Source organism: Furipterus horrens, unplaced genomic scaffold, assembly GCF_987537825.1.
Source record: "Furipterus horrens unplaced genomic scaffold, mFurHor1.1.pri manual_scaffold_3, whole genome shotgun sequence".
In the NCBI taxonomy this organism is placed as follows: domain Eukaryota; kingdom Metazoa; phylum Chordata; class Mammalia; order Chiroptera; family Furipteridae; genus Furipterus; species Furipterus horrens.
The window spans coordinates 27,172,424-27,189,346 of record NW_028327173.1 but is presented as its reverse complement, the minus strand read 5'-3'; the positions used below and the strand labels follow the sequence as shown (position 1 = coordinate 27,189,346).

At 53.5% G+C, this 16,923-nt stretch overlaps 2 protein-coding genes across 11 annotated transcripts in view; both read right to left on the bottom strand.

The window, feature by feature from the left end:
- KCNQ4 (potassium voltage-gated channel subfamily Q member 4) overlaps positions 1 to 4,397 on the bottom strand; it is a 51,274-nt gene extending 46,877 nt beyond the window's left edge. For both annotated transcript variants that reach the window (XM_090269209.1, XM_090269208.1), the window contains exon 1: positions 4,084 to 4,397. In XM_090269209.1, coding sequence (XP_090125335.1) covers positions 4,084 to 4,397 — 314 coding nt within the window. The remainder of the gene's footprint in view (positions 1 to 4,083) is intronic.
- A 10,841-nt stretch (positions 4,398 to 15,238) lies between these two features.
- Positions 15,239 to 16,923, bottom strand: part of NFYC (nuclear transcription factor Y subunit gamma) — a 66,995-nt gene continuing 65,310 nt past the window's right edge. For 6 of the 9 annotated variants that reach the window (XM_090269198.1, XM_090269203.1, XM_090269199.1 and 3 more), the window contains exon 10: positions 15,239 to 16,133. In XM_090269198.1, the coding sequence (XP_090125324.1) occupies positions 15,702 to 16,133 (432 nt within the window). In that variant the 3' untranslated portion in view covers positions 15,239 to 15,701. The remainder of the gene's footprint in view (positions 16,134 to 16,923) is intronic. The other 3 variants (XM_090269205.1, XM_090269206.1, XM_090269207.1) reach the window with 3 other exon arrangements.

Below are 16,923 nucleotides of genomic sequence, written 5' to 3'. Positions count from 1 at the left end.
TTTTGTTGGATGTATGCTGCCTGTGCCTTTGTGACATTCACGGACATGTGTGTCCAAGTTGCAGTGAGTACATGTATGAGACAGACAGATGGGTGTGTGGTAGGAATATGCATGTGTGCAAAGCCATGCACAGCAAAAGTACGATTGCATGGGTGAGGCTGAACAGTTTCCACTCAATTCCACAAAATCCTGCCACTGCCCGCCTCCTGCTGCCTGTGTGTTGGGGATGGAGAGACAAATGACACAGGAGGAGCCTGGGGTGGGGTACTGCCGAAGCTGAGGTACAGGAGAAAGACAGCTCCAAGTGAGACCCAGTTCTGGGCTGCGGCCCCTCCATGCTCACCGAGTAACCCCTCCTGAGCCTGTTCCCTCACCAGCAAATGAGGAGGATAACGGCACCTGCCTCAGCCCTTGTTGAAGGACACTGGAGAGCGGTTTACAGAAAGCACTTAGCGTGGTGCGCGCCTCACGTCATCAGAAATGGCAGTTCAAACTCCAAGACCCAACCCAGACGGCCACAGGAAGCAGGGGTAGGTCCTGGACAGGGAGTCAGGAGTCTTCAGGTCTGGTCCTGTGTCTGCCACTGATTTACTATGTGACTTGGGTCTCCAGAGCCTCAGTTTTCTAATAAGCAAAATGGGACCATCAACTAGGAGGATCCACATGGCAGGGACACCTGAGGGTTGCGGGTACGCTTTGCTGGGATTATTTCCAGTCCTGGTGCCATTTCTCTTCAGATGGTTGGGGAATCTGGGTGGGGGTGGGGGTGGGAATCTGAGGGCCCAGGAGCAGCCGCCACCTTCTCTCCTCCCTATTCCCACAGCTTCTGACCCCAGGGACAAGGCTGACGGAGGATGTTTACAGAGCGTAAACCTTCACAGAAAGCAAGTCTGCTGGACCGCTGGGAGTTGGGAGCAGCAGCCGCTCACAGGGGCTCAAGGAAGATGGAGGCAGATGGGGTTCTGCTCTGTCCCGGCCCCTTCCAGCCTTCTGACTCCTAGAGGGAAGCCGGGGTGGCCTCTGACAGGGTGCAGTGAGCTGAGCATTCTTCCAAAGGCTCAAAAAGCATGAGGGGCAATGACGTGCTATTTGTTATAATTCAGACAGCAAGACCTGTGAAGGGCTGAGAGCTTAAATCAGGACCCAGGATGCAGGGAGGAGGTAAGGGCTTTGTGACAGCACCAAGGGCCTAATGAGAAGACGGAGAGCTCGGAGAGGGGCCAGCGATCCCTCATTCTCGGGCTCAGTAAGAAGACAGGAGTCAGCGGTTCCCTCTTCCCAGAGGCCACAGCTGTTGGCAGGAGAGGTGGAACTGGGGCTCTTCCTCTGGGCAAGCTCCCACACCTCGGTGCCAGAAAAGGTGCGGGTTCTGCATGGGGCCCAGAGGGACCTGGCTGGCAGGTGTGAGGGAGGAGTCTCCTGGGGTGAATGGACCCAGCTCACCGCAATTCTCTCCTTCCTGAGCCTTCTCTTCCAGGCTTTTCTGCTGGGCTCTGGGAAGGGGGTCAGCTAACTGTGCACACTGGACTCCTCTCACTTGGGCTGCCTCTGAGGGTCACTGAGGAAGGAGGGAGGATTTGACCAAAAGTTCCTGGTAGGGCTAAAAGTCCAACAGCAGGAAGCACTTCCTGGCTCACCCAAGACCCTGCCCTGAGTGGCTGAGAAATCCCACATCTGGAGCTCTTGAAGAACAGGAGATGCCTCCCGTGTGGCCCCCTCGCCCAGCCCCAATGATAACATCCAGCCCTCATGCTCCAACAGGCTCTTGCATTTCACCAAGCTCTTTCCCACTCATTACCTCATCCAAGAGGGAGGCCACAGGCTTGGGGTTTTTACCGGTTTTAATGGCGTATAGATCTGGAGCTCAGAGAGGCCCAGTGATCAACCCAAGATCACAGAGCATGCAAGAAGAGGGCCTCCTGAGCCTCCTCTGATCCCTAGTGGATGACCAGTTCCCTGAGACCCCAGTACATTTCCTGCCCCAGAGCTCCTGAGAGATGCCTCAGCCCTGGGCTCCTGGGGACAAGTGCTTAGAACAAGCGTGCCCTGGGCCAGGCCATTCCTGGCATCCAGTGAGGCAGGATGTGGGGCAAAGGTACCAGCAGATTTAGCTCCTAGAGAGGAAGGCGAGGCCCTTCCAGAGGAGGTGAAGACAGTCACTGGTTAGGGAACACGAGGCAGATCCTTCACCTTCTGTGATCCTTGTGAGGGCTGAGAGACTAGGTCTGAACACTAAGGACCCCCAGCTCAGAGGCCTATTGGCTTCCCCAGGCTCAGCCATGGCATGAAAAAGTCACCTCCCAAGAAGAGCCCATGGAGGGTGAAGCCACTCCCTATGGAGTATCTTGCCTTCCTTGGGCACCCCAGGCTGCAATGTGGGCAAAAAGGCAGCCACTCTTATTAGCAGTCCCTGCCCCTCAGCTCCAACCCCACCATCCCTTGTACCCCAGCACAGAATCACCATCACTCCAACAGCTCTCTCGGCAGCAAAAATGTTAATCCCAGGCCTCTCAGTGGGCAGTGGGAGTCAGGCTACTCCTAACCATTGTCCCTGACCCCAAGTCTAACAGCATGTCCTCAGCAATCTTGACTCTGCCAGGGTCTCTGCTGCACAAAGCCAAGGCTGCCACCCTAGGTACTTGCTGGCTGAGGGTAAGCTTCCTCTACCCTCCCTGCGGACAGGGGGCTCCTTTGCCGGCATTTCTCTCCCCTTCACCTCTGAAATTCTGTGAGCCCAGTTAGGACAGGGCAGAGACAGGCAAGAGGGACAGGAAGGAAGACAAACCAAAAGATGATGGAAACAGACAAGTAGAAGAGTGAGACAATTAGGTGGGTGGGTGAATAGATGATGGACAGACAAGCACACAGATAACTGGACAGGTCAACAGACAAGGAAAAGGACTGTTGGACAATTGGGTGGAGAGATGAATGAACAGGCCAGTTCACCTACAGGTGGAAACTCAGTCTGGCCGGGGGACAGCCAAGCAGGCAGAAGAACCGCCAGACAGTCAGGTGGACAGGCAAAATGATTACTCAGGAGACCCCAAGACCAAAGGGACCTTCTCTGGGGGCAGCAAAAAGGGATTAACAAGAGCACATTTCCAGGAACGGGAGGTCTCTATCCGAGAGAGTCCCAGAGGCAGGCCTGGCCCTTCAACTGATATCGGAGGGGCCTCTCATGTTCCAGGCTGGGCCCGGCCTTCCCCCAAGACTGAGCTCTGAGCTGCCAAAATTCACTCTTTACATCCAAGAGGGGTCAGTGTTTTTGCAAGTTGTAGGAGCCTGGTGAGGGGGAGAGATGGGGGAGCCCACAGCGTCAGTTTTTCCAAACCTACCCCTCTCCTCTTTCTTTTTTCCCCTGAGGTGCCCAGAGCCAGGCCTGGTGCAGCGGCCAGCGAGCCGGGCAGGCCAGGCGGCCTGCTGCTGCTGCTGCTGCTGCTGCTGCTGGGAAGTTGAGGGCTGAGGGAGACTGAGTGAACATCAGATAAGTCAGCACACATGAGTGTCAGGGCTCAGGGGGCTCCCCGGGACCTCCAATACCTACAGCTGGGAGCCTGCCCTGGGCTGGGGTGGAGACCTTCCCTAGAAAGGGTCATCTCCAAGGGGATCCCAGGTGGGAGCCCAATGGAGTGACAGAGCTGGGGAAAAGGTGACAGAAAGTGCAGGCCAACGGGCCCCCTTTGTATCCCAGACACAGAGAGACAGAGGCGAGGACGAGGAAAGGGGAGCCCCAATGTAGTAACTCCAGATTGCAGAGTGGATGGGGGACAAGAAGCCGGATGTGGGGAGCACCTGGGACAGAGGAGCAGGGGTTGGAGGTCAGGATGGAAATAAGCAGTTGAGGTGGGAGAGGTCAAAAGCGAGTTAAAGTAAGGGTCAAGGTTTGGAGATTGCGGGAGAGGGTCAGGCTTTGGAGGATCAGTCACGGAACTCAGGCCTGGGTCAGGAGGAAGATGAGGGTCGGCCTTGGGGATAGGGGCCAGGAGGCGGAGCCAGGGCCAGGCGGCCGACCCAGGGGATCGGCAGGCGCCGCGCGGAGCGGGAGCGCTGGGCATGGCAAGGGGTGCGGGGTCGCAAACTCACATGAAGACGTGGTAGACGAAGGCCCAGCCTCGGGGTCGTTCCAGCACGTTGTAGACCCAGTTCTGCAGGCGGCGGTATCGCTTGTGTGCGACCGAGGAGCGCTGGCCGCAGGCGGAGCCCGAGCCGGAGCCCGGCCCCGGGAGGGGCGCACCCGGCGGCAGGGGGCTTCCCAGGAGGCCCAGGCGGCGCGGGGAGCCGCCCCCGCCCGCCTCGCCCTGCTCGCTTTGTACCGCCGTAAGAGCCACCAGCTCGGCGTGGGGGGCGTCTGCGGGCGGGGGGGCCAGGCCGAGGCGGCGCGGGGGGGCCTCGGCCATGGGCGGCTCCTGGCGGGGGGGCCGGGGCCCGGGGACAGTCCAGGGCGGGGGCGCGCGCGGGGCGCTCAGCGGCACATGGCTCGGACCCGAGGCCGGCAGGGCGGCCCGGGGTGGGCACAGGCGGCAGGGGCTAGGGTCCCGGCAGGGGCCGCGCCGGGGCAGGGGGCGGGCGCTCGGAGCCTTGGGGCCGCCGGAGCCCGCTCTGACCGCCCGCTTCCCCGGCGACTGGGGCGGCTCTTTCCGACTCCAACTCTCTTATTACGAGCTCCATGCCGCTCGCCTTTCCACCTGCCCTGGCGCGCTGCTCACATGTCACCCTCCCCGCCCCGCCCCTCCCCCGCCCGCCCCCGCCCGCCCCGCGGTTGCCTTCCCAAATCGGGAGGGAGTGAGCGAGCCAGCGAGCGGGGCGGAGGGAGGGGACGCTCGGCGAAGGCGGTGGGCCAGGGCGCACCGGCCGCGCGAGCCGCCCAGTAGGTGTCCTGACCCGACCGCGTGGCGGCGGGCCCGGGGACAGCTCACGGGGCCGTGAGGTTGGCCGTGGGCAAGGGGCGTGCACTGCCGCCAGGGGCTGTGTGGACCCGAAGGCCGGGTTGGAATGCCTCGTGTGTAGTAGTGGATAGTGGAGCGTGGAGCTGTTGCCGCGATCGCGGATGGGACACGCGTCCCGTGGAGTTTGGGTGCGAGTGGATGCAGAAGTGTCTGCTATGTGTGCAGGGTGGGTGGGTGTGGGTCTGCCAGGTGGTGGAACTGAGTCAGGGAAGGTGTGTGTTGTGGGTCCCCTGTGGATGGGTATGAAGAAGGGTCTGCGGGTTCCGCCCTCTGGGTGTTGGCAGTGGAAGCGATGAGGTGTGTCCCCTCGGGTTGTGCCCTTTACGCGTTGTGCGGGGTGTGGAAAGTGTGCCGGTGCCGACTTGTGTCAGAGTGTGTAGCACAGTGGGCCTCAGGTGTGTCCGTTTTTCCTCCCACCCGCCCCCACTGAACTTCCCTTCTTCATGATAGGGCAGAGCCCCCAGGCAGGTCACCCAGCTCCAAAGAAGAGCCTCCTCTGATGCAGGTTCAGTCTGTAAAGCTCCGTTGACTTGGCCCCAAGTCAGGGAACCAGGTGCAGGGCACAGAGGTGCTGGGAGGTGAGCTCTGAGCTCGCGTTCGGGCTGGACAACCCCCCTTCCCAGACGCCCAAAGAATCCCACCCAGAAACAAGGAGAGTTTCCACCACCGCGCTCCCTCTCCAGCTGGGAAGTTCTTGATGCCTGGCCTCCTCTCTCCAGCTTGCTATGTAGGGGCGGCCCTTTCGTTCTCATTCGCCCTCGCGGGCCAGCACAGAGCGGTGATTTGGGGTTCCCCATCCTCATTCCCTCTTCCCCTGCCAAAAGCTTGGGCTACCAGCCGCCTCCTCCGCAGGCCCTGCCCCGGGTGAAGCGCTTCCGCAGCAAACTCTTCCCGTTCCTCCGGGAAAATCTCGGGGGACGGAGCAGCCGAGCGGGAGGGGCAGGAGAGGGGGCGGGAAGGCGAATTCGATTCTCAGCTGTCAGCAAAGGCAGCATTGATCTGCTGAGCGCCAGTGGAGAAGGGAGGCAGGCAGAGCTGCAGGCGGGGCAGGGAGGGGGCTTCAGGGACCTAAGGGGTCCCCAAGCTGGACTTGGCAACCTGCGCACACCCCTTCACGCTTTCCTTCTGTATAGTAGGGGGTGCCTTCTGGGGTCTGGCCTGAATCTCTCCCACTGATTCTGGCTCCAGGTGGGCCCTGGGCCAGAGTCTGAGGCCTTTGGGCGGAGCATGGCCTGTCTTCATTGGTAACTGGGGAGGGTTTCTGGACCCCAGGGCCCTGCTATGGATGCAGTGCCCCAGCTGGGTTATCCACCCTCTCCCTGTGCGCTAAAGCTAGTGACCCCTGGAAATGTGGCATTGTTCTCCCAGGCTTTATGGGACTGCCTGCCGAGCCTCATCAGCCAGGGTTCCTGGGGGTGGGACTAAGGTCTGGAGACCTGAATGGTGGGAAGCAAAGTGGTTGCAAGGGGTCTGGGATGTTTCTTGGGGTCTTTTTGAGGCGCTTCTTCTATGGCAGAAATGGCACTTGAACCCAGGTTGTCCTCATTACCACCCAGGATATCTGAAATTGTGTCTGTTCTGGGAGATCTGATCCTCAAACGCATTATCACCTCTGGACCCCATACCTCCCTTCCCATTTGGGGGACTGCGGAAGTGCCGTCCTCTCCTTGTGAGGAACCCTCACTGTGAGGAGTGGGTCACTCATCATCTTTCCCAACTCCAGCTCCAGACTACCCCACCAAAGGCAACAGGAGGAAAGAGATTGTGGCTGCAACTAGAGGGATGGAAGTTAGATCTCAGGAAGGACTATGAATAGGAAACAGAGGCCTGTTTCTCCTGTAGGTTATGTATAATAAAGGGTCGGGCCCTCTCCTTTTTAAAGTGGAGACTCCTGGAACTCTTCCTAAGGGCTGAGGGATTGGAGAAGGTTCCAGGAGGCTGTAAGCAAAGTTTAATTGGACTGTGTGTGTGTGTATGAGAGAGAGAGAAATGAGAAGCAAAGGAGAAAGGGAGAAAGTCTGGTTCTGAGAGGACAGGTGACCACTCTGAGGGTCACCTGGCTGCCTTCCTGCCCCCATCCAGATTCCCAAGACATGACTGGGAGAATGGACTTTCCCCATCACACACAGCCTTAAGTGACAAAGACATTTTTTTGAGCAAAAAGTTGTCTTGGGCTTTCTCAGTCAGCTTCTCTGTTGCAGGGAGCAATGGGAGGGGGTGATGTAGTTTCCCATCTTCCTCCATCCCTTTTTCCCACCTGTTGCCTTTACCCCATCCTCGCAGTTTCCTTCCCACCCCCAACCCCCTCTTCTCTCCCTGGTAACATTGCCAGAATGTCCCTGCCCTGCCCAGACTCACTCACTGTCCCACCTGGGCAAGTCCCTTCCTGGCTCTGGGCTTCAGTTTCCCTATCTGGACAGCAAGAAGTGGGCAGGGCTCCAGGATCTCTTTTAATTCATCACTGTCACCATCATCCATCAATGGAGCAAGTATTGATTCAGAAGAAGGATGGGAAGGGAGAGAGAGAGCTCCCATTTGCCAGGCACCAACTGAGTACCAGGCCTTATTCCTCTGGGACCTAGAACAGCCCTTTGCACGCAAGAAAGCTGAGGATGAGAGGTGAGGGGACTCACCTAAGGATACACAGGCAGTGGGTGACCCTAGAACTGTCTATGACCTGTCCTCTCCCCTGGCTGGCACCTACCTACAGTGCGTGGCATCCTGGGATCAGTGCTGTGGGCTGAGGGGAAACCACAGACAGACCAATCCCTGTTCCCTAGGACTCACTCCTACCAGGGGCAGAGACTCCCAGGTCTGAGAGGGTTGAGGTCTGCAAGTGGCTGGGACCAGGGACCAGGTTAAGGCCTATCATTGACTCCCAGTGTGACCTCGGGGCCAACCAAGGGCTTCCTTGGAGTGGGAAGGGGTGGTTTAAGTCCATGGTTTTCAGAATCTGTTAGCAAAGGAATCCTTTTTACAGACAGAGTCATAAGGTAGCACCCCAACATGTAAAAGGCATTCAGTCAGAAGTGCTCTGCTTAAATTGGGGTGAGCAGGTCAGGGTTCCACCCACCAGATTTCCTCCTCCTCCCTCCCACACCCCAGAACCCCCCAGGGTTTTCTTACAGCTTTTAAGGTTGCTAGAAGTCAGAGAAGGTAGACATCTCCACAGGCAATGGTAGAGGGATCCTCCTGGGGACAGAGGTGGGGAGGGGGCTTGGACAGGTACAGGGAAGTATGACCAATACTGCCCGCGGTGCCCACTGAATGAGGCCTATGCTAAATGCTAAGCCTCATGCAGGGGCCTTTGTCCGCATTGTTTATTTCATCACCCCATCAGCCCTGTGAGGTAATACTGTTCACATCCCATTTGATGGGCAAGAAGACTAAGGCTCAGCAAGGAGACTTGTCTAGTATGGTTCTTTACCCCAGTGCTGCTGTGTGCGTGTGCACGTGCTCACGGGCAGGTGGGGTGTGGGCACGGGGAGGGTGTTATAGAGCATGGGGGATGGGACACACAGCAGGTCTTGAATGCTAGGCTGAAGGGTTCAATTTGGCCTGATAGGAACCAGGGAGCTTGCCCAGGGCCTGAGCCTGGGCATGCCTTGGAGGCTGAGACTCTATAGGAGAGAACACAGTGGGGTGTAGCAGGAGGTACCAGCTTTCAGGGAGGTTGGCAGTGTCAGGGACGGAAAGAGCACTGAACTACAAGTCACAGCTGGACTTCCTGGCTCTCCCTTTGGACTAGCTGGTCACCCCACCTCTGCCCCGCCTTCCCCGGCTGACAGGAGGACTAAAAGCAATAATGCATGGAAAGCCAGATTGTGCCGGGAGCTGTACAAACGAGAACCGTTGATCTTACTGCTCTTCAGGTGTATGCTTGATGGAAAGGGGAGATGCTGGGAGAATCCCCTAGTCCTCCAGCTCTACTCAGCTGGGGGAGGGGATTAGAGTGGAGGGTGTTCATGGAGTGATGGCCTTACACACATTATTTACCTGTGGGGATCCACCTCTGCTCAGGGCAGGAGGAAGTAGGCGAGAAAGACCAGGCCTGCTTCCTTTTCCCGACGAGGCCAGAGTGGACAGGAAAATTAGGCCACCCAGCAGGTGAGAGGTGCTGGAGGGGGCCCCAAAGGGTTTCTTTCCCCCTAGATCTGGATATGCGACTGAGCTGTCCCCAGCCTATGCCATGCAGGCCTGCTGGATTTGTCAGCGGTGTTGCTGAGCTAAGCAAAAGTGAACCCTCATCCTCAGGGCTGAAGGAGGACCCAGAGGAGGAGACATGGAGGGAGAAGGGGGCATGGAAATGAAGGTCAAAGCCATCCCTTCTTGCACTCCTCCTTGTCTGCCTTCAGGGATCTTCCATCTTGATCCCAGCTCCTGGAGGACCATGCAGAAGGTAACATTACTGCAGCCCTGGAAGGCTCCACATCCTCAGCAACAACCATTGGAAAACAAGAGGGAAGGCCTTTTCTGAGTTGCTGAGAGTGCATAGACTTAAGCTCCCCTGCTCCCCACTTCTCTGGTGGGAGAAACTTGGATGAAGACTCAGGATGGGAGATGATGTGAGTAGGAGGGGCTGCAGATTGAGTGGCAGGGACAGAGGCTCAGGAAAGGGATGAGCCGTGATAAAGGAGATCCAGGCTCAGGAAAGAGAATGGGGGCTCAGTGACAGGGCTGGGAGGCGCAGAGCATGGGACTTCCAGGTCCAATTTGATCAAGCTTATTAAGTCTCTTCTTAAAATAATAAATATACAAGATAAATGCTGGCTAATTAAAAACAACCACAACATATCCAAGCTGAAAAACAACAATGAGAAATCAGTAAAGGCCGGAAATAAGAGGGAATTCCAGTGGTGAGCAGTATCTGAAGCCCTGCCTCTGAGGAAGGGTCCAGCATTCCAGTGAAATGGGAAGTATGTCTGCAGACCCCACCAGTGGCATGGTAGACTTCCTGCTGAGAGCAGGGTCTGGGAAAGTGCTGTCTGCCATAAACAGGACTAAAATAGCTCAGCCTGCTAGCTACCTGGCCTTGGCTTTGGGTAGAGAGTACCCACGTGTGCATGATACCTCAAGCCTATCCACATGAGGTGTGGGCTCAGGACTTGATATTCACACCATGAAAAATCCCAAGCCAAGTAGCAACATAAAAGCAAGTTTGGGGCTGGTGCACTTCCACACGGCTTGAGCAGATACAGCTGAAAAATCATCCCTTAGGGTAGCCTTCATATCCCATGGCACAGTTAGAAAAATGTGCTAAAAATAACTACCTCAAGAATAAACACAACATATAAGAAGAAATACAGTATCTTGAGAGACATCCCTCTCATGGGAGAATTTATCCTTAAAGACCTAGAGATAAAGAAACAACCTGAAAGGAAGTTTAATATAGTTAAAGTCTTCTAGAAGATGAAGGAATAGCATTTATAACACCAGAACAGAAAGATATCATACATGGACATGTAGTAGACATGACAAAAACTAAAAATTTTAGAAAACAAAGTCACTGACATTTTTAAAAAATTGTTTTTTAATCCGATGGGTTAGTAAATACTGCTGAAGAGAGAATTAGTGAACTAGAAGCTAAACCTGAGGAAATCTTCCAGAATGAATCACAGAACAATATGAAAGAAAAGAGACATAAAGGATTGAATGAAAAAATCCAGAATATACATTATTAGTTCCAGGAAAAGATACTGGAAAGAGTAACTAATCTCTTTCCAGAAATAAGACATGGATTTTTTTTATTTTAAAGGCCCATAGACTGCTTAGTAATATATCTTTAAAAACAAAACACAAATACATCTAGACACCTTGCAGCCAACATATAGAATATCAAGAATAAAAACGAAATACTAAAAGCCACCAGAGAGAAAAGATAGCTTATCTACAAAGGTCCAATAATTGAATTGACAGTAGGCTTCTCATCAGCAACAACAGATTTTGCCAAAAGACAATGAAATAGTATCTTCAGAATAGTGAGGGCAAATAATTGTGGACTTGGAATTCCATAATTTGCCAAACCATCATTTAAATACAAAGCAAAATAAAGACATTTTGACACACACGAGATCTTAGAAAGCTCCTGTTTCACCAATCTTCACCGAAAGAGAGGCGCACAGGGGCTTGGGGGAGGGGTTGGGAGCTGGGGAGGTGACGGGGCTCAGTGGAGGGCCAGGGCTGCGGGGGAAGGCTGGGTTCTGTTCAGACCTCTCCTCAGCACCAGCCAGCCAGAGGAGCCCAGCCCAGCCTGGCCCATCTGGAGCTCAGCTCAGGTTCTCCTCTGGAGTGCCAGACTTGCTGTCCTCCTGTCTCCTCTTCCTAGGCTGTGGTAGTGGCCCAGCATGCAAGCTAGGGGATAATGCCGCCAGCCCGGCTCAGGGGGCCCAGAGGAGGCCACACGCATGTGACAAGGCACTAGACCTCTACCCTGAGTCCTCTTCTCCTGGGAGGTCAGATGCTACCGTACAGGGACCTACGGATAGCTGGAGAGGTAGGACAAAGACCAGGTCCCTACCCAGGAGCTGGAGGGCGAGAGCTCTCATTCTCTGTAGGAAAAAGAATCTCAAACAGTGGGGACGAGACCAGTGGGGCTGAGCAGGCGGGGACAGGAGGCTCCCTGGAGCATCTGGCTCTACTTAATGAGCTGGTGCCTGTGGGTCATTTCTTAACCCCTTTGAGCCTCAGTTTTTCACTTACCAAATGGGAAGAATACCTACCTATACTGAGAATGCGAAGATGAAATGAGATCATCCATTTAGGTGCCAAGTTTTAGATACCTTTTCCTTCACAGAAATTTCTTAAAAGAATAATCTCCATCTAATAGCCCTCTAGCATATTATCAGCGCTCAATAAAAAGTTAACAGTAACAGCAGGGGGGATGTGAGCAGTGCTGAAGGCGGTCTGTGAGGAAGGGCTCATGTGCACTTCCTTACTCATTGGTTACTGTCATTCCGTTGGTGCCAGGCCCTGTGCTGGGCTCGGAAGGCACAGAGATGACCTTGGAGAGCCATGCTAAAACCAGAAAATTCTAAGTGATAGGGGGTCTCTTCAGAGCCTAACTTGTCTTGTGTTTATTCTCTTTCATTCCCTCTCCCACTTCTGCCGACCCAACAGAAGCTCCATGATAGCATAAACCTTGCCTGCCTTGTTTTCGTCTATCTTCACAACGTCCAAAACAACGTCTGACACACAGAAAGTGCCAAAGAAATATTTGCTGAATGACCGTATTTGAGCACTAATAATAGAGACGGTAGGAGTTTCTACGGGAGCATTGGAGAGGGCTTTGGTAACTCTGCTCCAGGAATTAGAGGTTTCTCAGCAAGGGCCATTAAACTGGGCCTTGATGGATGTATAGGAGATCAATAACTGGAAAAGGACACTCCAGACACTGGGGCCAGTACATTTTGAAAACATGGGAGTAAGTTCGGGGGCCACTGAGTAATTGAGTGTGGCAGGAGCAGAGTGCAGGAGGGGAAAGTGGAAAGACACCAAGCTGGGGACAGAGAGCACTGAATGGACTTAGGCTGTCAGAAAGTGCTTGTTAGAATCTAACCACCTACCCTGATGTAATATTCTAAAAAGGGTGGTGTTTCTAGCCCTCATTGTTGCCCTAGGGATGCCCCTCCTTTCAAAAGTTAAGGGTCTTATCAGGAAGGGGCCAAGGATCTAGTCAAACACCCCCCCCCCCCCCCCAAGTCCTAGAATTGTCTCAAGTTGGATAAGGGTGAGACATGGCATCTCCCAGATTTGGGTGAGTGCTACATGCTGCCCCCTTGTGGCTTCAGCAAAACTAAACAGCAAGAATGCCCGCCAGGGGGTCTGTCGCTAACCCCAGGGGCCTCCAGGAAAGTTACCCCAACCACCAGCTGTCCACAGACCAAATCCAATTGCTTCCTTTATTCCATGTATACTCAAGGCTGGACCAGTGGATTTGGGGAGGCAGAGCAAAAAGTCAGTTCACATTTAGTAAATCTGTCTTACACACACACAGACACACACACAAAATCTTTGGCCAGAAAGGAGCTGTGTATGCACAGGGGATCCGAAGACCAATGTGTTGGTGTCAGCTCCACCCCTTTTCATGGAATGACCTTGGGAAAGTCACTACACTTCTATGGGCTTCACATGTCTCCAGCTGCAACACAGGGATCACCATCCCTTCCCGTCTCCCCTGCAGGGTCACCGTGAAGATCATCTGGAGGACAAATGCTGCATGTGCTAGGAAAAATGTTTCAAGAGTGCTCCGGATGTAAGGGGATCGTGTTGGGTATTAGATAGGGGCTGTCTTGGGCTGCACTGAAGTGTTTGTTTACACCCAGATGGGCCCTGCTGGCGGGGAAATTTAAAGGGAACGTGCTCAGCAAGGAAGCTGCTTGCCAATCACAACTGATCCAACATCTCCAAGTGAGAATGGCAGTCTATGAGAAAAAGTGGACCCATTGCCTGACCTGCGTTTCCAATTATGCCTGGGTTTTCAGGAATAAGTCAAAGAGCAGCAACGTGGGGACAGTTCAATGGCCTCAACATGGTGGGTTAGCCAGGAAATGAAACAGCTGAGCATCTTTTCTCCAAGGCCTGGGCCTCTTCTGTGCACTTGACTTCACCCTCCTGTTGCACTCTCTGCACATGGGGCTAGGCATGCAGCATGAGTTTGGCTACAGTACAGTGGGAAAGCCCAGTGAACCTCCTTGAGAGAAAAGTCCAGGATACGAGGGGGTGGGGGGGTGGGCACTGAGCTTGGGAATCATATGCTCACGGGGCTCCCCGAGACTTCCCTATGGAGGTACACTTGCTGACTTCTCATGGTGATATCTGCTTCACCTATGCTGATGACACTGGAGAAGTACCATGTTACCTCAAACCCTAAAACTACTAAAAATCTTTGCTTTTGCAAAAGAATGCTATTTTTCTTCCTTTTATGGTGTGTAATCTTACCTGATTCCGGGTCTTTTTGCTTTGGTGACCCAGAAGCCCAGGATGAAAATATGAAACCTAATTCTAATGACTATGTAGCTCTTCACAGCCCGTTTTCTATGATTCTGATTTCCTACTCAATTTTATTCTTCCTAATTCTAATGTCATATTTTATTTCATTGTGTGTTTTCAATGCAAGCCATCCTCATTTTTCTTCTGGCATAAGGTGAAGGACTCTTCAGTGAATGACTGAAATGAACTAGATGTCCAAGTACTTACCATGGCTGACAGCAGGGCATTCATAAAGGCAACCGGGTCAGACTTGAAATCGTCTAATATTAAGAGATAAGAGACTCTTCCCTGTCCCCACCTCACACCTTGAGACAATCTCCCAAAAAAGAGCTGCCCAAGGTTTTATGGCACATTACAGGCAGAGAAGCAATACATACCAGCTTCTCCTGCCATCCAGCTCTTTGATCTTCCCACACAACAGGCCTCGTCTGAGCTGCAAGGATGGCATGGCGAAGGCACTCACTATCGGCTTCCATGGTGAGCGAAGAATATGCTCTTTCTATTCTTGTTTCAATTAGTAGACTACAGGCCCTGGCAGTAACCTCTCGTGACCCACTGTTTGACAAGAGGCTTGGGCTGCCTCCACAGCAGATGCTATTGGGTGTGGCCACAGTGGGCAACTCAAAGTACCAGCCTGTGCCAGGCAGTAGAGGAGGGATTTACCTGGATCCTTGTTTGAAGGAGAGGCAGCTTTCTCAATGACAGATGCTCTCTTGACCCTCAACCAAACAGGACACAACTGAATCTTGCTGACAGTGGTACCCAAGGAAGTAAGGCAGGCAGGGGCCTCTGAGAAGCAAATAGATCCTACTGAATTTCATTTTTAAAATCAGCTAGAGACCTCAGTTTGAATCAGGTATGTAGCATAAGTTTTCCTTTTTTCACAAGGGTCCCCCTCCTTCACACACACCCAGCCTGAGGGCAAACAAACCTTTCCAAGCCTTTCCCAAGCAAAGTAGGCCCATGTAGGCTTCCAGATACAGAAAGTCAGACTCTAAATTATCTAAAATGAGATTTATTGCATGTTATGCAGTTTGAAGTCCATGCAGCAAAGGAGACCAGCACAATTTTTAATGCACTGAAAAAAAAAAGGATGGCGGTGGTGGTGGCAAATGTACAATGTTCTAGTCTCCCCGGGTCCCTGGGAGAGGAGGGTTTGGGAATGAAACCATTCACTCTCTGTGACAAATGAGTTCATCTCTTAAATGCAAGGAATGTTTTCATGGCCTCTGGATGCAAATACACAGAGCTCTGGGGCAAGAGCAGGGACAAGGAGAGAGGACACTAATGAAAAAGAAGCTACGCACATTCACCTAATTTAATCTGAAGACAGAACAAGGTGGAAAATCCTGGGGCAGCAGTTGTTCCAAGAGTCAAGAGATAACAAACACCTGTTAAGAGCTGTGCTCCTAAAAAGAAGTGGCGGTCAGAACCAAAAAGAAAAACGAAAGAAATATTTCTTCAATCACACTCTTCAAGAATGCCATAAATATGTTATTTAATATTTTCATTTCATAGCATTGGACACACAACATATTGAAATATTGATTCCTTGGAGAAAAAAATGGAAAAAAAGGAAATAAAAAATATTGCATCTTTCTGTTGTGGAGAATCTTGCCCCGGGCGTGGGGCGCAGCGCACCAGTGTCCTAGCCTGCAGGAGGTGCTGAGGTCGGCGGGGTCCTCTGGGGAGGGACGCTGTGCCCACTGCCTGGGGCTGTATGGCAAAAATTGTGTTGGGTGTCCTTGGCCTTGCCAGCTCAGGCCCTCAGTCTCCGGTCACCTGGGGGGCCTGCCCGTCGGAGGGCTGGTTGGCTGACTGGATGAACATGGGCTGGGCGAGGTCCTGGCCGGCAGGCATGGTGACTTGCTGGATCTGGTAGAGCTGCTGCGAGGGGTGGAGAGGAGAGAGTGAGGTCACCCCTGGGAGAGGGGCATGCAGCTCCCTATGGGCCTCGAGTTGGTTGGGGGCCCCAGATACTTCAACCACCACCCACTGCAAGGCGTCGGAGGGAGGAGGGGGTGAGGAGCTCTGCTGGGGTTGGGAGCAGCAGACACAGGAGGCACCAGCACGGTGTGAGGGGGTGTGTGTGGTGGGCGGGGAAGAGGTGCAGGGAGTTGCATTTCCTGTGGCTTTCACTTCTCTGGGCTCTGCCTCTCCCGTTAGCTCAGAGCCTCGAGCTTGCTGCACGCTGTTCCTCTGTGACAAACACAAGCAATTCGAACCACTGTACCAGCAGCTTGGAAGTCAGCATTTCCCCAACTCTCAGAAATCCTCACTGGCAAAGGCAGCAGGATCACCCCCTCTCTCCTTTCCTTAGAATATCTGGCTCAGATGGAGGCTACACTGACCCTGCATTCCCTGCCTGGGCCCTGCTGAGGAGGTTGTCTGGGATTAAACACTTCCTACAGCCAAGACCTGCGAGGGGTGAAGCAGAAGCTCCCAGAGCCACTTTGGAAGATTAGGGTCAACGCGATATTTCCTTTCTCAGGTGTCCCCAAAAGAAACCAAAAGTCAAGAACCCTGCCCCAGGAGCCCTGGCATGTGAGCCTAGAACCTGGTGCTGGCAAAAGCCAGAGGTGGGAGATGAAGCTCCTGTTCCCTCTGGGCAGCAGAGAACACAAGCCTGGGCATGTGACCCATCACGTCCTCAGGGCTGTCTGGTACCAGAGTAGGAGGGGGCAGGCCGAGGGAAAAGGGAAGATGCTTTCCTCATGTATGTTTACAATTACTGAATTACAGGCACTGAGAGAGGCCGAGAGGTCACATGTCTCTGCATTTCAACTGATCCATGCTATTAAAAAACAGCATGGCTTAGGAAAAAAACTAGTCCTAGAGAGGGAAAAGGAGACCTGTGTTCTAGTCCTGGTTCTTCAATGAACAGCTGAGTGAGCACAGACAAGGCACTTCCCATTTCTAGGGCTCAGTTTACTCATCTGTAAAATGGGGATTTGGGCTAGATAATGTCTAAGATTATGTTCAGCTCCCA